This window comes from Cricetulus griseus, chromosome 4, assembly GCF_003668045.3.
Source record: "Cricetulus griseus strain 17A/GY chromosome 4, alternate assembly CriGri-PICRH-1.0, whole genome shotgun sequence".
In the NCBI taxonomy this organism is placed as follows: domain Eukaryota; kingdom Metazoa; phylum Chordata; class Mammalia; order Rodentia; family Cricetidae; genus Cricetulus; species Cricetulus griseus.
Window position 1 is genome coordinate 89331014 of NC_048597.1, and position 25882 is coordinate 89356895.

At 48.1% G+C, this 25882-nt stretch overlaps 1 protein-coding gene across 1 annotated transcript; it reads left to right on the plus strand.

The window, feature by feature from the left end:
* Positions 1 to 15158: 15158 nt before the first annotated feature.
* Cers4 (ceramide synthase 4) lies at positions 15159 to 24370 on the plus strand. Its single transcript, XM_035444165.1, has 10 exons — positions 15159 to 15331; positions 16919 to 17036; positions 18959 to 19077; positions 19387 to 19444; positions 20207 to 20257; positions 20944 to 21036; positions 21281 to 21409; positions 21876 to 21982; positions 23944 to 24100; positions 24194 to 24370. The coding sequence occupies exons 1-10, from the start codon at positions 15159 to 15161 to the stop codon at positions 24368 to 24370; spliced, it is 1182 nt and encodes a 393-aa protein (XP_035300056.1).
* The last annotated feature ends 1512 nt before the right edge of the window (positions 24371 to 25882 follow it).

Consider the following 25882-nt stretch of genomic DNA (forward strand, 5'->3'; position numbering starts at 1 on the left):
AAGCGATCCTCTCTGACTTCAGTCTTTCAAATGCAGCCTCTGGGTTCCTTTGGATGCCTCTTCACATCCCCCTCCTGACCTTATTCTTCTCTGCGCAAGACTAGCTGCTGCCTGATACAATGAAACAAACTGATTAACAGAATGTACAATGTGTCTCTCCCATACCTTTTAAACACATGAACTCCCGAGTTGACAATACAGTCGGCTCAGTTCCATGTGGAGACTACAGTGTGTAGACCAGTACATGGTTCTTGGTAGGTACCAAATCAAATGATAATAGGCATCCAGGTACTTCTAAGGTACTTCAGGCTTGATGTTGAGATGAGGCTCAAGTTGGGTATAAATCTATAAAACAGGTAAGCTCACCTTCTGGTCCTCGGCTTTCTGCTTCCTCCTTTATGAGCTTGGATGCCTCAGTTTCCCAAGCATTCTACAAGATGATAAGATGCAACCAGTCTTCAATGGACATGTCAACTGTGGCTTCCTGGAGACATAGGTAGGGGCCAGAAGGGCTCAGGGACAAGTCCGTTTTAGTCATAGGTCCCTGGACCTCACACTCAGAAGCAGAACATTTGAGATTTTTCTGTGTTTTCTTTTTCCAGGAGCAGTCTGAGGATGAGGTGGATTCCTCTATTTTGGTTGGTGTGGGCCTCCCTGGAAAGGTACATTTTGAGCCGAGGTTAGATTTGGAGCTAGCAATAGACACTTGTTAGTCAGGATTCTCTAGAGTGGTGGTTCTCAACCTTCCTAATTCTGTGACCCTTTAATGCGGTTCCTCATGTTGTGGTGACCCCCCCCCCAACCATACAATTATTTCATTGCTACATTGTAACTATGATTTTGCTACTTTTGTGAATTGTAATGTAAATATGCGATTCCTGTGGTGGTCGTGACCCCTAAGTTGAGAACTGCTGTTCTAGAGGAACAGAACTGATAGAAAAAGTATATATTACAAAGGGGATTTGTTAGGTAGGGTCAGTGATGTACACTGGGCTATCTGCACACTGGAGATGGTTAGAACCTAGAGGCTGTGCAGTCTAGAGGTTGAGTGCCTCAGTTGTCCCAGTTTGTCACTGAAGGCCTGAAGGATTCTTGGAGAGTCTTCAGTCCACAATAGAAAGCCAAAGGAGATAGGTTCTAGTGTTAGCACAGGATGGTGGCAGCAATAGCAGCCACAAAGTAGATGCACTTACCAGTAACTAGTGAAGACAAGCAGGCAAAAGAAACCCTGTTTTCTCCTCAGACCTCTTTATATCTATGCTGCCACCAGAAGGTGATGCTCACACCGGGAGAGGGTCCTTTCCCTTCAGTTAATCCTCTCAGGGGATATCTTCAACTGATCCTAAGAGGCATATCTCTTAGCTGATCAACTTGACAACCAAGACTAAGGTAAGGGTTGGATGCATTTAGTACCTTCTTAGACAGCCCTATCATACGGGAAGAGATGGGTGCCTGGGTAAGTAGTTACAAAGAAGAGTAATTGTGGCCCAGCAGAAGCACTGCAGTTCCTGGAGACAATGAATCCCTTGAGCCAGTGTGGGAATCCTGGAGGCTTCTTGGAAGCAGTTGCAGGCAAACTTCTCACCTGCAAGGTCAAGTGAGTATCAGATAGTGGGAATGGTGATTGAAGGGCTCAGATGGAGAGAACAGCCAAGGCAAAGGCCTGGCATCATAGGGCTGTCCAAGATGCTGTTTCTGAAGTTTGAATGGATCTTGGGAATCTGTGGACCTAGACTGAGAACCACAGAGTCAAAGGAGATCAGTGGGGATGGGTGGAGTGGTCGAAAGAGCTAGGTAACCATGGAAACCTTTACTGACAGGCCAGAAGCCATAAGAAGCCTCAGGTTCTTGATCAGAAGGAATAGGTTTGAGCTATGAGCTGCTATTGGACTGATGTAGGAGGACCAGAGTGGGCCCCTTCTACCTTGCTGTACCATCAGTGAGTATCACACCTGAACCTTTGAGGGGCTGCGATATTTTCACTGGGAACCCACTTTTTGAGCTATATTGTTGGCAAGGACCCTCAGCCTAGCCATCCAGCTTAGAAGGAAGACATATGCTGTTCCTGTCTCTGCAGGGTGTTCCCACAAAGTCTATGCCATCTGGAGGGCCACCCACATATTGGCATCCTTCACTGCAACTCTCCTCTCTGCTTCCTTCCCTTGATACAGGGCTAGAGACAGCATAGATGCTGTTGTAGTTTTAGAACTTGAAAGTCCTGGGGCAAGAGATATGGCTCACCTGCTAAGAGCAGATGCTCTTCCAATGGATTATTTGCCTCCCAGCACCACCCAGTTGGCTCACAACCTCCTGGAATTCCAGCCCCAGGGAATCTAATGCCTCTTTCTGGCTTATTCATGCATTTGCATTTATGTGTACATAACTACACATAGACATATATGTGTATTCATAACTGAAAATAAAATAAAACAAAAAGCAGCAACTTCCCAGGCATTGTAGCACAGGCCTTCTATCCCAGGTAATTTGGAGCCAGATGAAGGAGGATCATAAGCCCAAGGCTAGTTTAGGAAATTTAGTGAGACATTTTCTCAAAATAAGCAACAAACGAGGCTGAGAATGTAGCTCAGTGGTAGAGCACCCGCCTAGCACCTCCCAGTGAGGGGCTGGGGGTTGCTTAGTGCTAGGATGCTTGTCTAGAACAAATGAAGTTATGGGTTCTAGTACCACACACACACACACACACACACACACACACACACACACACACACACGCACATACACACCTAAAACCAAATCAAACCTAAATGATTACTTGGCACCTCCTCTTGAACCCTCAGCACCAGGATGGAACTTGACTTTGTTTTGCTGTGTTTGTTTTTATGGCCACATTGCTCTCCATGCAGATGCTGGTTTGCTAAGGGAGGAAGGGAAAGTCTCTTTTGAAAATAAACAACAGTCATGTGTCCTTAATGACCTAGAGGCACCCTGGGACATTTGGCAGTAGGTGAGTCCATTTGTAATATGAATAGTTATTCCATGTAACTTCTTGTTTTAATATAGAGACTTTAAGCAAGAGCTGTTGGGCTGGGGATGTGGCTCAGTTGGTAGGGGGCTTGTTTAGCATACACAAAGTGCTGGGTTCAACTCCATGCAGGGTGTGCATACCTCTATCTCAGCACTCAGAATATGAGGACAGGATGAGAAGTTCAAGATCACCTTTGACTGTATAGGGAGGCCAGTCTGGGGTACAGGAGACCCTATCTCAAAACAAACAAACAAAAATCACCCCCTCAAAAAACCTGGTAACAGCAAAACTCTTAAACAAACAAACAAACAAACCCAAACTCTTAAAAATGTATAAGCTAGGTGTGTTGATGCATACATTGGGAGGATGAGGCAAGAGAATAGCAAGTCTGAATGCATGCATGAATGCACACACGAATGCATGCATGCGCGCGAGTGCGTGCGCGCACGCGCGCGTGCACACACACACACACACACACACACACACACACACACACACACACACGGTTGGGAGTGGGGCAGGGGAGCAAAAGAAAATGAGAATAGAGGACCTGTGAGATGACCCAGTGGGTAAAAGTGCGGGTTCTCATCCTGAAGGCCTGAGTTTGATCCCTGGGGCTCACATTGTAGGAGAGAACTGACTCCTGAAGGGTGTTCTCTGATCTCCACATACACACTGTGGCATGTATCCATGCACAAATGCACAATAAGTAAATGATAAATAATCGAGAAAATAAATAATTAGAACACTGAGAGTAGAGTTCTGGGATGTAGCTACGTGATAAAGTGTTTGCCTTGCACACAGCCCCGGTTCCATGCCCACACCCACCCCAAATACACATAGCATAGTAAATGTAAACGGGCAACATAGGCTCTCATTGTCATTGTGTTAGTCTGCTTTCTGCTAGGTGTGTTTTGCCTGAGACTTTTAGTAGCTCCAGTTTATGACTGGGTGGGTATATAGCACTCCTGTTCTTGAAGGTGGAGTAGATGGTAGATTCTTGGCTCAGCAGCCATGAGTAGAAAAGAAACCAAGTATAGTGGTGGGATGACTTCTGGGGACATTTCTGGACAAGAAATGATGAGGCAATGTTGGATACGTGGGTTTGGTCTTGACAGAGAAACCTGGAAAAATATGGTGTGGGTGTACTGAACTTTTGAGTGGGTGAGGTTCCTCAGGGACAGTGACAACACATCAAAGACTAGCATGATTTGAGGACAAAAGGGAAGAAGCAGCCTAGATTGGAGCTGGAGTAGCTGAGAGGAGGTGAACAAGAAGGCTGAGGCTCTTGGAAGCAAGTATAGCTAGATACCCTGTTAAGGGCCATAAGCCCTGGGCAAAGAATCCATGCTGGGATTGGCTTTAATGGGAAAGTGTAAAAAGCAAGGCCACTGGTGTAGGGCAGAAACATGAAGAAGAGGACTTACTTTCCAGCTGGCCATGGTGGCGCACATGTTATCACAGTGCTCGAAAGGCTGAGGCAGGAGGATCTCAGCTTTGAGGCCAGTCTGAGCTACAGACAAAGAAACCTGCTCATTGAGATGGCTCAGCAGACAAAGCACTTTGTTGCCAAGATTGACAATTTGACTTTGATCCCCAGAGCCCACACAGTAGAAGGAGAGAATGAATTATTATAGGTCGTGCTCTGGCCGCCACATACATGCTGTGGCCCACGAGTACTGATAAACAAATTAGTAAAAGCCAAGCAAGCAAGCAAGCACCCAAACCAACCTTTGTTTTTTTTTTTTCTTATTTCTTCAAAATTTGATTTTGTTTCCCATTATTTTTTGTGTGCCTGCACACATACATAGACTTGTGAAGCCAAGAGGTAAGCACTGGGCATTTTCCTCAGTTGTGTTCTCGTTCTCTCCCTCCCTCCCTCCCTCCCTCCCTCCTCCCTCCCTCCTCTCTCTCTCTCTCTCTCTCTCTCTCTCTCTCTCTCTCCCCCCTCTGAGGTGAGTCTCTCATTTACCTGGAGCTCTCCAATTCACCTAGATTGGTTCACCAGTGAGGTGTAGGGACTCTCCTGTTACCGCTATACTGGGATTACAACACACAGTGCCATACCTGACTGCTATGTGGGTGCTATGTAGCAAAGGATGACTTTGAACTTCTCGTCCTCCTGCCTCTGTATCCTGGTTTCAGAACCATAGCCTGTTTCCTAGGAAAAGCTGGGTAACATGGGCTCCCAGGCCCCCGGTAAGGATTTAAATGTGATAATGGACCAGGAAACGGTAGGTATTGACTGGGTCAATGCAATAAAGGGTTCTTTCCCCTCTCCCAACCATGCACGTGTAAAGTTCAAAGGACAACTATTGCATTCCATGACTGAGGCAGGGGAGCATCCCCAAAACCTCCCATCTTAATGAAGTTGTGCTGAAATTATAGTCACCTACTTTTAGCTTTGTATGGGTGTGGGCATCGAAACTCAAGGGTGATGTTATTGCAGTAGGAGCTCTACCCATTGAGCCATCTCCCAGCCTTTTAACTTTTTTATTTTTTTAATTTCACTTTTTGAGACAGGTTTTTGTGTGACTGAGGCTGGCTTCTACATTTCTGATTCTCTTTCTACCTCCCAAGTTCTGCATAACAAGGCACCACCTCAGCTGGCTTTATTTAGAGAATGGAACCATTACTTCAAGCATGCTAGGCAAGAGCTGTACCAACTGAGCCACATTCCCTTGGTCATCCCCCGCCCCTCATCCTCTAGTATTCTAATCCTGTGTGCATGTGTGAGAGACCTTTTAGACATTGCCCTAAAAGTTACTCAGGCTGCATACATTTTTAGTTTTTTTTTTTTTTTTTTAAGTTTTGTTTTATTGTGTTTGGGTGCAAGTCTGCCACAGCCTTCTCTCTAGTAGAACTTTTCGGAGTCAGTTTTTCTCCTTCTATCATGTAAGTCCTAGGGGTTGAGCTCAGGGTATCAGGGTTGGCAGCAAGCGCCTTTACCTGCAGAAATATCTTGATGGCCCCTATACATGCTTACATAATGGTAAACTGTGTAAAACATAAAATGGACCTCCCCTCCCCTTCCCTGCCCTCTCCCTATTTTCTCCTCCTCTCTTCCTTCCCTTCTCTCCCTTTGAAGGAGACAGGGTCTTGCTGTGTAGCTAATGCTAGCCTGTAACTCATGGTTTTCCTGCTTCAGCCTCCTGAGTGCTAGATTACAAGTATATGAATTTTCATTTGGTTCATTCCTGGCTCAGGTCATTGTCTAGAGCAGTCCTGTCAAGTACCATGTGTGATGATAGAAACCTCTCACATCAGCATTGGCAGGCACAGTGGCTGCTAGCCATATGTGGCAGTGGAATATGTGTATATACATATATAGCTGGTAAGACTGAGGAACTCTGTGTGTGTGTGTGTGTGTGTGTGTGTGTGTGTGTGTGTGTGTGTGTATGTTATCAGGGATAGAACTTAGTGCCTAGTACAAGAGCTCTACAACTAAGCTAACCAAGCTCCCAGGACAAGCTGGTTTAACTTTAAAGAGCCTCTTGCTTTTGGGAGACTGAGGCAGGAAGCTCCATGATAAATTTCAGACTAGCCAAGACTACTTGCAAGACTCTATCTCTAATTAATTAATTTAATTTTAAAAACTTCACAAGGACTAGAATTTCTAGATACTATGTTTCTTTCCAACAACAACAATAATAAACAACAACAATAATAACAAACAACAATAATAACTATCATTATTGGGAAGAAACATTATTATTATTATTATTTGTGATGCTGGGGATTGAACCCAAGGTTTCTTATATATTAAGCAAGCATTGACATCTAGCCATGCCCCAACTCCTACTAGTGGATTCCAGCAGGTTCTCTATCACTGAATTCATTCTGTAGTTCAGTCTCTCCTGGAACTTGTCATTCTCTGGCCTCAGTTCCCCTTGTAGCTCTATTTCCTGTCATGCTGCATCTCATCCAACTCAGGTAGTTTTTTTATATCTTGCCTGGGACTTATCATTAGCATCTGTGAGTCTGATGGAGGCTGCCTCTGCCATTACCCCAAACTGAACTGTGTTGGTGGTTTTCCATTACATAAATTAGAAATGGAGCCATTAGTGTCTCCCTGCATTTTGCTTTTTTTTTTTTTAATTCTTTGATCCACCTACACAGACAGCATAACTTATTCATCTCTCCCGTCATCTCTACCCAGCTTTGGGTAATTAAAGCAAATTTTTGTTAATTAAAGCAAATAATCTTGTTGAACTACATGTAGAAGTGAGCCACCTTAACTTTTTTAAGTGCACAGCTCGGCATTCCTAATTTATTCACATAGCCGTGCCCCAGTTTACAGAATGTTTTCATCTTGCACAATTCAAACTATAATCATTAAACATTAACTCCCAGTTCTCCCTCTTTCCTGCCCAGCTCTGGCCATCTCTGGTCGGTGTGTGTGTGTGTGTGTGTGTGTGTGTGTGTATGTGTGTATGTGTGTATGTGTGTATGTGTGTGTGTGTTTGTGTGTGTGTGTGTGTGTGCTTGTGTGTGTGTGACATGCACATACATAGGTTGACATCAGGTATCAGGTTTCTTCCTCAATTGATCTTTATCTAGTTTTTTTTTTTTTTTTTTTTTTTTTTTTTTTTTTAAACACAGAGTCTCCCAGTGAACCCAGAGCTTACTGATTCGGCTAGAGTGGCTGGCCAGCAGGCCCTAGGAACCCTGTCTTTCTCTCCACTTCTCTAGAGCTGGGATGAAAGGTATATGCTAGCATGTCTCATTTTTCTTATTATTAGAGATATGCTTCAGGCCCCCATTCTTGTTGTAAAATAATTAATTTTTTAAAATTTAATTTTATGTACATCGGTGTTTTGCCTGCATGTATGTCTGTGTGAGGGTGTCAGGTCTTGGAGTTACAGACAGTCGTGAGCTCAGGCCCTCATTCTTTCTCAGTAAACTCTTTACCCACTGAGCCATGTCCCGGGCCTTCTTTAATTTTGACTGCTCTAGGGACCTCCTGTTATTGGAATCATGGCTGTATTTATCTCATCTTCATTCACTTACTTTAATGCTTTCATGCCTCATCCAAGCTGTAGCTTTCTCCTCCTTCTCAACTTTCCTGTGATGTTTCATAGTGGAGAATTCTAAGATTTCTGACCCCAAGTGCTGCATATTAAGACTGCTTCTACCAGGAGAGAAGGAGGGCCTCCAAAGGGACACGGGCATTTTGGGGGGAGGAATGAATGTGTTTATTATCACAATTGAGCTGATGACATCATGGGTTTTGATATATGTCAGGATACATGAGATCGTGCTGGGAGTGATGGTGCGTGCCTGTGACCTCTCAACACTTGGAAGATGGAGACAAGAGAAGCAGTTACATAGCGGGTTTGAGGTCATCTGGGCTATAATGAGACCTTGTCTCATCCCCCTCCAAAATAATGTGTGTGCATTTGTATATAGTCACAAATTTTAAAAACTTAGTTATTGTATTCTCCTTTTCCTTTTAGTTTTTCAAGACAGAGTTTCTCTGTGTAGCCCTGGCTGTTCTGGCACTTGCTCTGTAGACCAGGCTGGCTTCGAACTCACTGAGATCCTCCTGACTCTGCCTCCTGAGTGCTGGGATCAAAGATGTGCGCCTTTGATTAAAGGATTTAAGATAAAAAACATCTCGTGTTCTTCTTTTTTATTTCTTTCCTTTCCCACTCCCTTCTCTTTCCCCTGTCTCCCTTCCCTTCTCCTTTCTCCTTCTACCTCTCCCTTTTGTCCTCTTCCCAGCGTCTCACTTTGTAGCCTAGGCTTACCTGAAATTTACCATAATCTTGCCTTATTACTCCCAAGTACTGGGATGACAGACCTGCCCCATCATATCCAGCTTCCCTGAGTGGCCTTGCTCTCATGCACCATGATGCTGGGATACCTGGAGAAAATTTGTGTGTGGACCCAGAACCAGCCATGTTCATTTCAGTCTTCATGGAAGTGGTGGTGGTGGGTGGTTAGGGTGGTGGCTTTTACGTAGGCTTGTGACATCATATCTGAGATAGTTAACTTAGAAGGCAGAAAGGTTTGTTTTGGGCTCCTGGTTTCAGAGGTTGTGGTCCCTGGCTTGTGATGAGGCAGAGCAGACTGCTCACCTCATGGGGTTCAGGGGAAAGAGAAGATGAAGGAGATGAAGGAGATGAAGAGATGGAGAGACAGAGAGAGTTATGGAGGAGAGAGGAGGAAAGAGAGATAAGGAGAGAGGGAGGGATAAGAGGCAGAGAGGAAAGAGTAGGAGGGGGAAAGGAGGAGGAAGAGAGTGAACAGGGAGGAGTGGAGGAGGGAGGGAGGGAGGGAGGGAGATGGAGGAGGGATGAAAGGGGGAGATAGGGAGATACAGAGAAACAGCAAGATTTTATACACACATACACCCCCCCACCCCCCCCCCCCCACACACACCCACACACACACACACACACCCCACAGAGAGAGAGAGAGAGAGAGAGAGAGAGAGAGAGAGAGAGAGCTCCTTTGTCAGTGACCTGTTTAACTTTGTTGACACGTCTAAGTGTCCACTGCTCTCAGTATCCCATACAACTGTGAATCCATCAGTGAATCAGTTTTCTTGGGAGTCCAGCGTGCTCATGATTTACAGCATAGGCTATCCTCAAACTGTTTAGCCAAGGGTAGTCTTGAACTTGTGATCCTTCTGCCTCTGCCTCCCAAGGGCAGGGGTTGCAGTTGTGCACTACCACTCTTATGAAGTGCTGGGGATGGAAACCAGGGCCTCATGCATTCTGGGTAATTGCTCTACCAACGGAGTCACAGCCTGGTCCTCTTTTTCTTTTCCTTTTCAAAATATAGAGCAAGCTGCTGACCTGGAACTTGCATTCTTCCTACCTCTGCTCTTTGAAAGCTGTGTTGACAGATGTGGGCCATACACAGCTTCTAAAATTAACCTTTAAAACAGGGTTTGAAAGTGTGTGTGTGTGTGTGTGTGTGTGTGTGTGTCACTCAGAAGACGACTTGCAGTAAGTAGTTTGTTCTCTCCTCCACAATGAGGTTGTCAGGTTTGGCAACAAATGTCCCCATCCCCTGAGATCCTGGGCCATGAGCAAGGTAAGGTAAGTTGGAAGTTCAGCAAACTGCCTTGCTGGGAAATTGAACTGGGAGGGTTATGCACTGGGTCCAACAGGGGAGAACAGGAACATAGTAAAACATGAGGGGCCTGGGCAAGGCAGAGCCTTAGACTTTGGGCCCTCCTTGGGATCTTTGTGTGGTAACAGTGCGTTGTATCCTGGACTTTCTGTATGTCTGGTCATTAGCACTCCCTGATTGCTCTGGGAGAGCCAGGGGCATTTGGAAGGAACAGCTAGGCCTCCCCTAGGCCTTAGCAACCTATAAACACTGGCCTCACCTTGCTAGAGCCCCTGGTGTGTTAAGGTCTGGGCTCCAGGCTGTAAGAATCTTGTGGCCCTTGGCAGGAGTGGAGCATTCACGGAGTAAATGTGCTGGTAAGGTCTGAACTGATTTCCTTTTCCATAATCTGGTTTTCAGGAAGACAGAAAACAAGGTAAAAGCAGTTTCTGCCCCCTGCAAAGCTCGGATTTTTGGTGCTGGGCACTGGTGTGATAGGACATGGGGTGGCAACCTGTGCCTTGAGAAGGCAGGTTTGGCCACTTATCCTCCATATGTCTATTAGAACAGCCACATTAGTAGTGAAAAGCAGATTTATTCTATGTGAAGAGTGGCAAAGAGATTTAATGATTCTCCCAAATCTATGTTTAGGGTCCTAAAGTGAGGTTAAGAATTAGATACCAGAATTATGCATGTCTAAGCAGTCCCCAGTCAAGGAGTGGTCCCACCCGATGTTGTCAGATCTGCAGTCTCCCCAGCTAGGTGGTATGAGAAGTTCTCAGCACAGTGTGACACCTCATTTTCCTGGAGAAAGTGCCCCTCTGCTGACCCTGGCTTTAGGCTTTCTTCTCTCCCAGCAGGAGATTTGGGTGGGGGTGGGGTTCCAGTTTCTTGGGGCCCATTGTTTCAATAGTCTGAGAGCCAAAGTGAAGGACACAGTTTTTGTGTAGATGTGTTCATCTCTGTTAGGCTGGTTACACTGGGACTCTCAGGACAGTAAGTACCAAACTTAAACACAAAGGCTCCTTGGTAGGCATGGCAGGGTAGGGTTTTTAGCTCCTTTCTCTACTCCACTTGCCTTTCCTGTCTCCCCTCCTCCCTTCCTCTCTCCTCAGCTTAGCTGGCCCCTCCGTTGGGCCCCTCAGCACAAAGCCCTGGTCTCTCCCTCCTTGCACACAGGGATATTTTTAGTTAGTAACAGGGATTATCAGCTGAGTCCCAGGTGGCAGGGGCCTGGCTGGGAGTGGGGCCAGCTAGGCTTCCAAGAGCAGGCAGGCGGGGGTGGGGTGGGGGGAGGAGGAGGAACTCATGGCTGGAGAGGACCTGGAGGATAATAAAGGTTGAGGCTGGACATGCTGGCACAGCCACTTACACTGACTCTCCGGTTGACCTCACTCACATTCATTTGCCTTGTGGGCTGCTCTAGCCCAACCCAGCTTGAGCACAGGAACCAAACTTTAAGGGAAGGACAGCAGAGGTCAGGAGGGATTCCAGGCAGCCTGAGCCTGCTGGGAACTGCCTAGGAATCATTTAGAAAGCCTGTGGTGATGCATAGCTACTATCCTAGCACTGGTGAGGCAGAGAGAGGGGGGTTTTGAATGCCAAGACATCCTGGGTTACAGAGGGAACCCCCCACCCCGAGTTTAAATACTGGGAATTGGGGTGGGGCTGGGGGTGGCCCAATTATGAGTGCTTGCTTATCATATGAGGGACCATGGGTCTTTTCCCAACACTGCAAAAATAATAGTAATATTTTTTATGCCAGGTGTGGTGATGTATCCTATTATCTTAGGCCTATTATTTGAGAGGTGGAGGCCAGACTGGGCAAGATTATGTCTTTCGAAATCAAGGGTAGGGGATGTGGCTCAGCAGTAGAGCATATACTCCTAGCATCCTCCAGAGAGGAGCTGGGAGTGTGTAGCTCAGCCTTACATGGAATCTACCGGGGGCTGGGCCCGTAAGAGGTAGACACATGGTTTGGCAGCAGAGCTCAGGCTTAGAATCCACCACTGTGGATCTGGGAGTGTGACTCAGTGATAGAGCACCATTTTAGAGCACCCCCCCCACCATGGGGGGGTAGGGTCATGGATTAGTGGTAGAGTGCTGGTTAGGGCTGGTTAGGGGTAGAGCATTTGCCTAGCCTGTTCAAAGCTCTGGGTTCTACTTTCAGAACTGGGGTGGAGTGGGGACATGAAGAAAATCATCCAAAGCCTCAGTGATGACTCAGTGGTAAAGTGCCGAGTTCAAGTCCTGTAATGCCAATGCTGGAGATCAGAGACAGGAAGATACTGGGAGCTCACTGGCCAGTCAGCTAGCTGGTGAGCTGTAGGTTCAGTGAGAGCCACCATCTCTGGGCTCCACGTGTACGTGCATGGGCTCATGCACTTGCACATGTATGCACATACCCCCCCACAACAAAGAGAATCTTCTAGAAGCCGCCACATACCATTGACCCCTCAGTCTTTCTCAGACCACCAATCTCTCTGGTGACTATTTTTGTCACCATCACTCACCCATGCTTATACCACTCTAGGAATTTTTCCCAACATCTTACGAGGAGGAAGGGACTATTGTGAATCCCATTTACATTTGGGGAAACTGAGACATGGATTAAGTCCCAAGGTTACATAACTGGTGAACGACTGATCCAGGAATTAAACCAACCAAGATGGAGTGTTCGGGAACCGATGAGTCACCACCTATGCCCCACCTCCTCTCCGTTCCAGCCCTCACCACAACCCAGCAAAGTAGGGATTTGCTGTACTCATTTTTCAGATTGGACATATGTGATGGGGGATGTCCTTCTGTATATATGTTTTTCTTATTGGCTGATGAATAAAACACTGATTGGCAGATAGAGGCAGGAAGATAGGTAGGACTAGGAGATGAGAATTCTGGCAAAGGTAGGCAGAGAGGTACCGCAGGAGACACTATGTAGACCACAAAGGAGTAACAGGAGCAACACATGAAAATACATAGATTAGGAGTTATGGGTTAGTAATTAAGACAGAGCTAGCCAATAAGAAGCTCTAGCCATCAGCCAATGGTTTAATAATTAATAGAGTGTCTCTGTGTGTTTATTTGGGGCTAAGCAGTGATGGGCCTGACCAGAAAACAAAAACAGCAACACATATGGATGAGGAGATGGAGCTGAGTTTCAAAAGAAAATGTGAAAACTGAGGAACCCTGAAGCTCTCATCTCACCTTCCCTCAGCAAGGAGCAGTGGGCACAACTCAGCTGTAGAATTCAGAGTTTTGAGACTGGAAGAGATTCTCCCAGGAATCTTCAGGGCGGGCCAGCTGGCACATTGATTTAAGCCCATGACATCCATTTGAAACCTCTGACCTACAGAACTGTCAGATAACCAGTTTGCAAGAGTAGCTGTAGGATAGTCAACCAAAGCATCATAAATGTATTTGACCTAATTTTGAATTTTAGGTTGATAGCATTTTGTGTGGACAGTGTGTGTGTGTGTGTGTGTGTGTGTGTGTGTGTGTGTGTGTGTGTGTAGGATGGAGGAGGGGGGAAGGGAAAGTGCTGAGGATCAAACTTGAGCTGATAGTATATTGTGTAGACACACCTGACCTTGGTATTGATTTTGTTATTCTTGTTTGTCATTGTAAATTTGATTTTTCTTTTTTGAGTTAGGGTCTTACATAGCCCAGGCTTGCCTTGAACTCACTATGCAGCCAAGGGTCTCCTGCTTCTCATGTCTTGAGTGCTGGGGTTGCAGGAACATGCCGCATGCCCACTTTTGTGAGGTGATTTGTTTTTCTTTGCATTGTGGTGTGCATAATTTTGTATGCATGTTTACTTGTGTGAGAGTGCACACATACATGTGGGCATGTGCACATACAGGGGGCTCTTGGTTGATTTTATACTCCTTTCTCAATTCTCCTCCACCTTACTCATCCGTACAAGGTCTTTTCCTGGACCCGAGCTTGCTATTTTAGCTCTTCGGATTAGCTAGCATGCTCCAGGAAGCTCCTGTCTTCACCTCCCATGGGACAGGCTTACAGATAAACTGTCATGTTCAGCTGGCTTTTATGTGGTTCATTCTAGTAAATTTCATCTTGAAAGAAAAGAAAAACAACCCTCCCCGAAACAAACCAAACCAAACCACACCAGCAGATGGCAAACCTCAGTTAAGTGGTCTCATCACTGTGACAAACCATGCATCAAACAATTTAATGAGAGAAAGATTTATTCTAGTTCCTTCTTGGGAAGAAAGATTTATTCTGGGCTCCTTCTTGGGAAGTGTCATTACATCATCTGGGGAGAGTGTTTGAGAGTAGGGAGAGTGGAGCAGAGCAGTTTGAGACAGGGTGGACAGGAAACAGAAAAAAAAAAAAAAGGATTAGAGGAAGGACTCAGGCAAGATACAGCCTGAGGACATTCCCCATCACCCCCATCAAAGAACCCATCAAAGATGAGCCACTGAGTCAGAACTTCCAGGATCTAACCGTGGAAATACCTTCCCAGACAAACCAGAAGTATTGCTTACTGACTTTTCAAAGAATTATCTTTTTTTTATGTGTGTCTTAGTTACTGTTCTATTGCTGTGATGAAACACTATGATCAAAGCAACTTATAAAAGAGGGTATTTAATTAGAGCTTGCTTACAGTTTCAGAGGGTTAATTTATTATCACCAGGCAGGAAGTGTGGCAGCAGGGAGGTGGCAGGCATGGTGCTGAGGGCTTACGTCCTGACCTGCAGGCAGTAGGCAGAGGGACACTGAGCCTAGAGTTGGCGCCTCAGTGACACGGCTTCTCCAAAAGGCCACAGCTCCACCAACTAGGAGCCAAGCATTCAATACGTGAGTCTATGGGAGACATTCTCATTCAAACCACTGCAATGTGTATGGGTGTTTTTGCCTGCACGTATGGAGTGCAGCACATGAGTGCCCGTGAGAGCCAGAAGAGAGCATTGGCTCCTTTGGAATTGGAGTTGCAGATGTTGTTAGCTGCTGTGTGGGAGCTGGGAATTGAACCTGGGTCCTCTGGGAGAGCAGTCAGTACTCTACACCAGTTTCCCCCTCTTCTGACATTTCTTGAATGCACCGTGGCTCTGGGAGGTGACTTGCTCTCACCTGATTGTGTATCCACAGCATGTTGTCCAGCCTGAGTGAGTGGCTGTGGCAGGAGAGGTACTGGTTACCACCCAACAGTACATGGGCACAACTGGAGGACCGAGATGGCCTGGTGTTCGCCCACCCTCATCACATGCTTGCTGCCTTGCCAATGGCTCTGGTCCTGTTGGCTGTGCGCATCATCTTTGAGAGGTGAGTGCCATGTTGTGGCTGGTGGAGTCCGTGGAGTCCGGTGTGTGTGTGTGTGTGTGTGTGTGTGTGTGTGTGTGTGTGTGTACCAGGTGCATGCAGTTGCCCACAGGTCAGCAAATGGTGTCAGATTCCCTGGAGGTGGAGTTACAGCCACTTGATTTTGGTGCTGGATCCAAACTACAGTCCTGGAAATATAGCAAGTGCTCTTAACTGCTGAGCCATCTCTCTAGCCCCCAGGGAGGATGAGGCCTTCCATGGGGGGGGTTATCAGAGTCTATCATATCCTTTGGGATAGGGTCTAGACCCACTCCTGTGTATCTTGGCTCAGGGATATCCCTGTATGTGGATTGGGCCTCCAAAGTCCACACCTATGCTAGGGATAAGTACTGAACTACTTACTAGAGGAGGTCCCGTAGATTTTGACCACAACAACTCTTATAAAGAAAACATTTAATTGGGGTGGCTTACATTTTCAGAGGTTTAGTCCATGAACTTCATGCAACATGGTGGCTTGCAGGGAGACATGGTGCTGGAGAAATAGTTGAGTTTCCTACATCTTGCAGGCAACAGGAAGTGAACTGAGATACTGGGTATGGCTTGAGCATATATGAGACCTCAAAGCCCACCCCTACAGTGACACACTTCCTCCAACAAGGCCATACTTCCTAATAGTGCCACTCCCTGTGGGGGCCATTTTCTTTCAAACCACTACAGGAGAGTAGGGTGCATAGTACATGCCCAACTTCACCACTGGAGCTCAGATAGGTGTTTTTTTTTTTCACATTTAAGTGGTGATCTTAGGCTGCCTGCAGTCCCAGCATTTGAAAGGATGAGGCAGGAGGATTGCCAGTTTGAGAATAGCCTGGGCTACATAGGGAGACTGTAACAAGCAAGCAAGCAAGCAAGCAAGGAGATAAGAGTGCTAAAGTGAGCCTGGTCATAGCATGGACTTCTCCATTTTTGGCAGAGGGTAAGTACTCAATAAAGACTGGACTCCCCCATCACAGTGAACTCTAACAGTAGTTCTTTGCTAGATTGATCTGGGCCTCAAGTTTCTTAAGTGAAGTTAAGATGCTAGAACCCCAGAGATGGAGTTCAGTCTCCATCTGTAGCCTTGGAGCACCCTCTTGTGGGCAATGTGGGGACTGATTAACCAGGTACCTTCATGGGAGTAGGGATTGTGGGATATCAGACTTAACAGGTAGCAGGCAGTGCCTCTCCCATGAAGAGCCTGATGCAGGGAGACTAAGACTCAGATCACCAGGACACAGAGGCCTTTCATTCTGATTGAGGATGGGTGAAGGAACCTGGTTCCCCGTTGAGTTGACCTGAACATCCCTATCCTGAAGATGATGCTAGGCATCTTTTCCTGGTTTTGGTCCAGGGACTGTGGCTGGGAGTAGTGGTAGAAAATCCCCTGCCTGTGTGGGCATTTTGGCTCTGGGTTTCCAAATCCTCTGTTCAGATAGATTTGAACTATACTTGCTGATGAGGCTTGCCTAAGCCTCAGGCTCCCTTGGTTTCCTCTTGCTATAGTCACATCCCATTCATTTGACTTCTACTGGCTTCTGTTTCCCTTGCACTCAGATTTGTGGCCTTGCCCCTGAGCCGGTGGATGGGTATAAAGGACCAAATCAGGAGGCAGATGACACCTAACCCAGTGCTGGAGAAATACTTCCTCAGGATGGGGCAGAGACCTGTGGAGGTGAGCCCCCACATCCTCTTGATGTCTGCATGATGGTTTCCCTAGGACCTGGGAGTAGAAGTCCTTTGTGGCACTTATTGGAGGTTGGAAAGGGACCTCTGACTCATCCATAAGTGCCCCCACCCTACATTCAACCTGAGTCCACAGATTCCCTGACAGAAGCACGAGGCTCTACCCCTCTGTCTCCGGGTATGTGAGGCCCCACCTCTCCCAGCTGTGCTGAGACTAGTAGACTAGTCACATCCTTCTCAGGTTCCCTGGGGTTTGACACCACTTCTGTCCCAACATGAGGCTGCCCTTCCTAGTCTCAGGTTCCTTAGGTCTTGAAGCCCTCATCTTTTCTGAGATGTGAGGCCACACCCCTAATTTCTCTGAGCCATGAGGGTCCACTCCTTTCAGGATTCCTGGGTTATGAAACACCACCCCTTCTGGTCTCCCTAGGACCTGGGGGAAACCTTCCTTTAAAGGTCTTGAGGCTTAAACCTGTTCCTTCTTAAACTTCCTGGGACATGAAGGCCCTGTACCTCCTGGTCTTCCAGAGACTTGAAGGCTCCATCCTTCTCAGGTTCCCCAAGGTTTGAAACTCTGACACTCCCAGCCTTCCTGAGTCATAAGCCCCTGCACCTCTAGGCCTCTTGGGGCTTGAGGCCCTGCTGCTCCCAAGATTCTTGGGACACAAGGTCCTAGCCCTGTAAGGCTTCCCGGGGTATGAATCTCCTCTTAGTGTGGGACATCACTCAACAAACAGATCTGGGATCACAGTCAGAAGAGTAGGTTTCTTCCCTGTTCTGAGGAGGGACACAATGTCTCTGTTCCAGTGGAGTGACTGGAATGCCAGAAGCAGCCCTGTAGCTCTGCTTCTGTACTCATCCTGGCTGGGGTTACCCAATTGGCCTGGTCTGAGCCAGGTTCTGTAGGGTAAAGTGGAAGTGAAGTCTGTGTACCCTGGCTAGGGACAGGGTAGCCTTTTGTTTTTGTTTTGTTTTGTTTTATCAAGACAGGGTTTCTCTGTATAACTCTGGCTGTCCTTGAACTTGCTCTGTAGACCAGGCTGGCCTCTAACTCACAGAGATCAGCTTGCCTCTGACTTCTATGTGCTGGGATTAAAGGTGTGCGCTACCACTGCCTGGCTGGCAGGGTGACTTCTACAGAGCAGAAAGCTAAGTGCCTGCCCGGGGTAGTGGCCTAGTCTGCTTTACTATACTGTTGCTATACTAAATATCAAATGCAAGTTGGAGAAGAAAGGGTTCATTCTGGCTCACACTTTCAGGGAACAGGCCATCACTGAGGAAAGTGAGGGCAGGAAGTGGAACTGACACAGAGGCCACGGAGGAGCATTGCTTACTGGTTTGCTCCCTCTGGCTTGTGCTCAACCGGATTTCTTAGCACAGCTCAGTTCCATCAGTCTAGGGGTGATACCTCTCCCATCAGATAACAATCAAGACAGTTCTCCAAAGACATGTCCACAGCCCAAGCTGATCTGGGTGATATTGAGATGCCCTCTTTCCGGGTGACTCTTGGTGGGTATCAGTTGAACCATAAATTTAACCAGGGGGTAGAGTGAGACTCAGCTCCCCAAGGGGCTGCGGGAAAGCCTGCTTCTCATCTTCATCAATGTTGTCCCCTTTGCTGGGGATGAACCCAGGACTTTGTTCATGTCTGGCAAGTACCACAGCCTCATTCTTGATGCCAGGTTCCACCAGTGACCTGTGTGTTCTACAACTAGGGCCAGTATTCTGGAGCTCTCTCCACCCAACCCTCTTCTCTTTCCTCTCACTACAGTGGATATGCCTCTGTGGGAAAGATCTTGAGCTTCAGGGGAGAGGGCGTGAATCAAAGTGGGACCCGTGCACCTGGGGACAAGGGCAGGAAAACCAGCACCAGGGCTGTGTAACCTTTCTCCCTCATTACCCTCTCCTCAGACCCAGATGGTCCTCCTGGCTGCCCAGTGTGGTCTCACACTGCGACAGACTCAGCGTTGGTTCAGGAGACGTCGGAACCAACAACGGCCTTGCCTGTCCAAGAAATTCTGTGAAGCTAGGTAATTGTGGGGTGCAGGGGAGGTAGTCCATCTGAAAGAAAAGGCCCCACTCCTCCTAGCCTGCCTGGGTGATGAGGCCCCATCCCTCCAAACCTGTCTGGATAATGAAGCCCTGCCTCTCCTAGCCTGTCTGGGTGATGAGACTTTACCCCTCCTAGCTTCCTTGTTACTTGTGGTCCTTCCCTTTCCAGACTCCCTGAGATGTGAGGCCCCACCCTTTTTTAGCCTCCCTGGCAGATGAAGCTCCACCTCTGGGGCCTGGACACTGCTTTTTGGCAGCTGCCTCACTAGCTTCCTCTCCCTCTGCAGCTGGAGGTTTGTCTTCTATCAGTGTTCCTTCGTGGGTGGCATCTCTATCCTCTACCATGTGAGTAAACCAGAGGGTCACCTGTCCCACAAGCTTCTACTGGTGCCTCCTGAAGACCTACTGTGCACTGGGAGCTGGCCATCTGCAATGAATCAATCTGCTGGGAGGCAGAGCTGGAACAAGGGAGGAGAGAGCAGGCCTGAGCTATGGTGGGGGAGTGACCATGCTGCCCTACTTTCTTTTTCTGTTGCTGTAATAGAATCTCCTAACAAAAGCAGCCAAGGGGGAAAGGATTTCTTTTAGCTCATGGTTCGAGGTTACCATCTGTCATAGCAGGGGAAGTAACTGGAGGGAATTGGTTACATCAATAGTGAGAACAGTCAGCAAGAAGTGCATGCATGGTAGGGTTCAGCTCACTCTCTTCCAGTCCAAGGCACACATAATGAGATAGTGCTGCCCACATTCAGGATGGGTCTTTCAATCTCAATTAACCCAAATAAGATCTCTCATGTAGGTGTCTGCACAGACCAACCTAATCTAGATAACCCCTCATTGAGACCACCTTCCCAGGTGATTCTCAATTGGGTCAACTTGGTTAAAACCACTGTCAGACTTAACAGTCAGGAGTTGTGGGCAGAAGGATCATGAATTTGAGGGCAACACGAGCTACATAGTGAGACCCTTGCTTGAAAAATATAAAAGCAGGGCAGAGTGGAGTCAGTAACTAGAAGGCTATGGAAGCTCTGGTAGTTGGGTGTTCAGATCCAGGCGAAGAGGCTGGCTTTTGCCTTCAGAGAGCTTGAGATCCTTTGTTCTTCATAGGAGCCATGGTTTTGGACGGTGGCATTGTGCTGGGAAGATTATCCACAACAGGTGAGTGGCAAGTGGGCTGTGGGGAAACTCAGCTTTTGTGGTCACAGGCAAAAGAGGCGCAGCCTCACTCACTACCTGCCTCTATGATGTTGTCCTGCCCTTCTTAGCTGCTTGCATGATGAGGCTTCTCCCCTCCTTCCTGTCTGAGTGGTAAGGCCTGGCCCTTCACAGCCCTCCTGGGTGCTGAGGGCCCATTCTTTCTAGTAGTCTTGGTACTTGAGACCCTGACTCTCACAACCTCCCTGGAATGTGAGGCCTCATCGTTCTTTAGTGTCCCAGGCAGATATGTCCTTTCCAACTTCCCAGAGACATGACCCCCCTCCACCGCCCCCTAAACTCCTTTGGCTATGATGCTTAGTCTCTTCTGGTCTCCTGGGACTTGAAGCTTTGCTTCAACTTTCTGGACCGTGAAGGCCCACCTCTTGGTGCCTCTCTGGGCCATGAGATCCTGTTCTTTGCCTTTTGAATGTGAAGACTCCTAATTCCGTTTTTGATTCTTCTATAAAGGGAGGACAATAAGACCAGGACCTTCCCCAGACCACTCCAGAGATGGGGAGTGTATGCTTTGCTCACTTACTGGCATTCAAGTGTCCAGGTTTTGGGCAACCTGGGAGAATCTCCATCCAAGTCGCTTCCAGTTAGGAGCCTTTACACGTCATAGCTAATCTTTCCTTATCCTGCGATAGACCCTGAATCTGGCCCTGTACTGGTGGTACCTCGTGGAGCTGGGCTTCTACATTTCACTGCTAATCACTTTGCCCTTTGACATCAAACGCAAGGTGAGTTATGAGCCACAAATCCTGCTAGATGTGTGGGCACCATGGGAGAGATGCTTCCTAATCTCTGGGGAGGGGCTGAAGAGGGATGAACTGGCCTTGACATTGTACCCTGAGATGCCCTTGATATCTGTCAGAAGGTATGGGTTCAAGCAGCCTGATGGATCTCCTGAAAAGGCTTGCTTCCAGGCATGTGGCCCTCTGGCCACAGAGGCTTGTCCCAGGGGTGACCCACTGTCTTCTGCAGGACTTCAAGGAGCAGGTGGTACACCACTTTGTGGCCATGGGGCTGATAGCCTTCTCCTACAGCTCCAACTTGCTGCGCATTGGCTCCGTGGTACTGATGGTGCATGATTCCTCTGACTACCTGCTGGAGGTAGGTTCACCTCTGCATTGCCCTGCCAGGCCTGCTATTTTCCTGGCCATGGAGAGGAGGCCCTGCCACAACTAAGCTATCTGATGTGACTGCCTCTAAACCCTGCCCTTCCCTCTTTAGTTTCCCAGTGACATAAGGCCCTTTCAGTCTTGGTCTCTCTGGGACAGGAATTCCCCATCACTGTCTGACTCATTTGTATATAAGACCCTGCCCCTCTCAGCCTTTCAGGGACTAGAGGCACCATGCCTCAGTCTCCCTGGAGATGGAATATTCTGTCTATGTCTTGTCTCTGCTACTCTTTCATTCTTTGCCCTTCTTAGGTAGTGCTGGAGATAACGGCCTTACCTCAGTTCGTTTGGCCTCACCCCATAGCTTCTTGTCCCCAAGTTGAGGATCCCCTCGTCTGACCGACCACTGTCCACGGATTCTTGGTCCTAAGGCTTTTTCTCTTTGCTGCTCTCCTCAGGCTTGTAAGATGTTCAACTATACCCACTTCCGGCGAGTGAGCAACACTCTCTTCATCATCTTCTCCTTAGTCTTCTTCTACACTCGCCTCATATGCTTCCCCACCCAGTGAGTCCTGAGGGTTAGGGAGATGGGAGGGTGTGTCCAGGAGCCAGGCAGGCCTCCCCCTTGGTGCTGTGCCTCAGGAAACTGCAGGAGGCAGGAAATGGTGTCTCTGGCCCAGAGCACGGCATGTGTGAAGGCTCAGAGGTAAGAGAAGCAGAAACGGAGTGCAGCACTAGTGCAGTGCACTCACTGGACAGGGAGAGAGAGGAGGAGGCTGTCTAAGTGCCCACTCACTAAAATTGTCTAGTAAATATCTTGCGGTATTTGTTGAGCCCCTGGAATGTGTCCGGGGGGGGGGGTGAAGAAATATCAGAGAGAGCAATGCAGATTCCTTCGTCATGGAGATAAACTGATGTCGGGGGAGAGACAGAGGATAGACAGGCAAACAAACAGACCAAGGCACAAGGGAGTGATAGCACTTAAGAGATAATCAAGCTGGTGTCCAGGAAGCAGGCTTGTAGGTAGCTGGCCCTGGATGAGCCCATCTTCAGGGATGTTTTATTGATAGCCTGTTGTACATAGAGAGTGAATGGGGCTCAAGAACCATACTGATCAGAGAGGAAGGTGGTCCAGGTGGAGGGAACAGCATATGCAAAGGCTCCAAGGCTGGACTGTGTTCCAGTGTTGGAAGAATGGAAATGAGTTCATGTGGTTGGAACACAGAGAAGGATAAGGTGAATGCAGGTAGGTGACCAGGGGAAGTCACGAAGGACCCTATGGGATGTTATTTGAAGGGATGTGGAAGCCATGGAGGGCGAGGGCCGAGGGTAGGAAGCTGGGACAGATGGACCAGAGCAGGTAAGAGAAGACCTGAAAGAGACACCATCAGGGCTAGGAGAGACCTCAGCAGGCATCAGGTTCCCAGCTGCTTTGAGCTGGTTTTGAAGGGCTTATGCTCATTTGTAGACACAAGGGAAGCAGATGGCATGGCAGGCTGGGCTTTCTGGAAAGGCCGGGGTGTAAATGTGGGAGTTGCCAGCTTGTGGTAGGTAGGTATTTGCTGCTGGAGGCTGGGCAGTGCCATCTGGGGCTAAGGTATGGATAAAAGTGAATTCCTAGAGTTTTCTGATTTTTGTTGGAGACTGATGGAAAAGGTATGAGAGGTGAAGACTGGAGTTGTAGCAAATTTCAGTGGTAAAGATCTCCTAGAGGAGAGGGAGTCAGAGGGAAGAGAGAGAAGGATGAGGAAAGAAAGAAAGTAAAGGGCAAGGATGGAAGAAAAGATGGTGAAAGTGGAAGGAGGAAAGGAGGAAGGAAAAAGGTGGGAGGAAAGAATAAAGAAGGAAGTGGATGTTGAAGAAGATGGAGTAGGAGAAGGAGCAGGGAGGAGGGGGAAGGGGAGGAAGAGGAAGGGAGATGAGTGCAGAGGAAGAGGAGGCAGTAGGGGCAAAGAGGGGTGGGCATTTGGGCTCCTAGAAGTCACAGGAGCCTCAAGGGGGCGGGGATGAAGTGGCCAGGGACAAAGACTGATGAAGGGTTTTTCTTTTTTTGCATGTGGAATAACAGCAGGGTTGGATTTGACGGTAAAAGGTGTGTAGGAAACAAAGCTATGACCTGGCAAAGCGTTTGACATGGGCAGAGCTTGGGTCAGCTGGCAAGAGGGTAGAGGTGCAGGAAAAGTGGGTTCAGGAACATTGTCTCCGACTGTCATCTGGTGACTCTGTGAGATGAGTAGGTAGGTCTCAGGTTGAGATAGAGAGTTATTGTGTATCTAGGGACAGATCAGTAATCAGAAAGGGTCACCTAGGAGGGCCAGTAGGACACTAGGTACTGCCTTGGAGTTTCTGGTAAGAAAGGCCAGTTGGCAAAGTGGTGTGTTCCACTGACTTAGAATAAGCAGGTCAAGAGAGATACCATCTCAGGATGGGGCACTGGGGAGTTTCAGGAGCACAGATGATCCATGCAAGTTCCTAGAATGGGGAGCCACACAGATTGGTGAAACTCTTTCTTGTTTCCTGCCTTAGGGTCATCTACTCTACTCTGTTTGACTCCATCAAGAACTCGGGCCCCTTCTTCGGCTACTATTACTTTAATATGCTCCTGCTGGTACTGCTGATTCTCAATGTGTACTGGTTCTGTCTCATCATGCGCATGATCTTCGGTTTCCTGAGGAAGGGTCAGGTATGCAGGCCTGGCAGGGTCGGCTCCCAGTGGCCCTCCTTGGCTCAGTGCTCCTTGCTCTGTTCTGAGCTCTGGAACCATCTGTTTTCACAGATGGGAAAGGACATTCGTAGTGATGCAGAAGAATCAGACTCCAGTGATGACGGGGCAGTTCCTGAAGGTCCTCAGCTGAAGAACAGAATGGCTCCAGGGTCTGGGCCAGCCATTGCCAATGGCCCACGGAGCCGGGCAGCTGGGCGCCTGGCCAATGGGCACACCCAGGCTGCCTAGGACTGACATTGAGGGGTTGCCTCCAGCGTTGAGGTTATCCAGATGCTGGGTTGGTGACCTTGGGAGACAGGGAGGCCCTTCCCAAAGTAGGAAGAGGACTGATGATCTGTTTCCAGTACTTCCCTCCTATCCTTTTATCCCTTTGAGCAACTGGACGGAGCCTGGGGGAGCAGTGGACTCTGCATCTGTCCAGAGTCACCGGCAGGCTGTAGCCTGGGGGCTGTGGGGAGCCTTGGCTCCAAGGACCAATAAAACTTCAACAGAGATGGATTCTCTGCCTGAGAGCTTTGGTTCCCTTCCCAGCTCTTCCTCTCCATTACCCAGTTGACAGGATTTCTCACTGCCACATCAGGATTTATGTCCACCCCTACCCACATAGCATCATGGCGTAAAGATACTCCCTGCCCCTCAGTCAGCTCCTACACCATGTTCTCCTCCAGAGTAGCTCCCCAGGACGTTGGTATTAGCTGAGAGCCCCCCCCACTTTTTTTTAAAAAAAGTTCTTTAACTACTACTCATATTTTCATATCCGTCCCCCCATTCCCTTGCCCTCCTATCCACCCATGCTCCCCACACCCCCCCCAACCCATCCCCCAACTCCTCCCCAGGGATAGTGAGGCCCTCTACTAGGGACCGTCAAAGTCTGTCATATCATTTGGGGGAGTGCCTAGGCCCTCCTTGCTGTATCTGGGCTGCAATAGTATCCCTCCATAGGGAGTGGGCTCCCAAAGTCCATTTGTGCTCTAGGGATAAAGGCTGGCTCCACTGTTAGAGGTCACACAGACTGTCTTGGCCTCCTAGCTGGCACCCACATTCAGAGGGCCTGGTTTGGTCCAATGCTGTTTCCTCAGCGTTATGACCAGGGTCTCCATGCTCTCAGTAGGTCAGGTCAATTGTTTCTGCTGGTTTCTGCAGCACCGTCTTGGCCTCTTTCCTCATCCCTCCTCCCTCTGCACAATTGGATTCCAGGTAGTTCAGTGCTTAGCTGTGGGTGCCTGTTTCTGCTTCTAACAGCTACTGGATGAAGGCTCTAGGAATGGTAACTAAGGTAGACACCAATCTCCTTATAGGGGAAGGGCATCAAAGGCATCCTCTCCACCACTGCCTAGATTCTTAGTTGGGGTCATCCCTGTGGATCCCCTAACATTTCCCCTGTGCCAGACCTCTCTAAAAACCTGCTCTGGTTTACAGGAAAGAAGTTATTGCACTTAGATGCAGCTCCTCTGTCTGAGTCACACACCATTCCTGATCCAAGTCAGAAGGTAGAGCAGAAACCCAAGCATGTCCTTGTAGTCCCTTGCTTAAAGCAACCTGCAGCCCCACCCTGGGGTCTTTATGCTCTCGGAACAGTGGAGACACAAGGGTCAGTGTGAGGTCACTGTCTTCAGAAGTGTTATAGGAAAACATCTTCCTCCAAGATACAGTCTGGGCAACCAGTGTCAATTAACTCAGAAATCAAAGCCACTGCATATATTCATGGTTAGACTATGCTGTCTTTGGGAGTATGCAAGA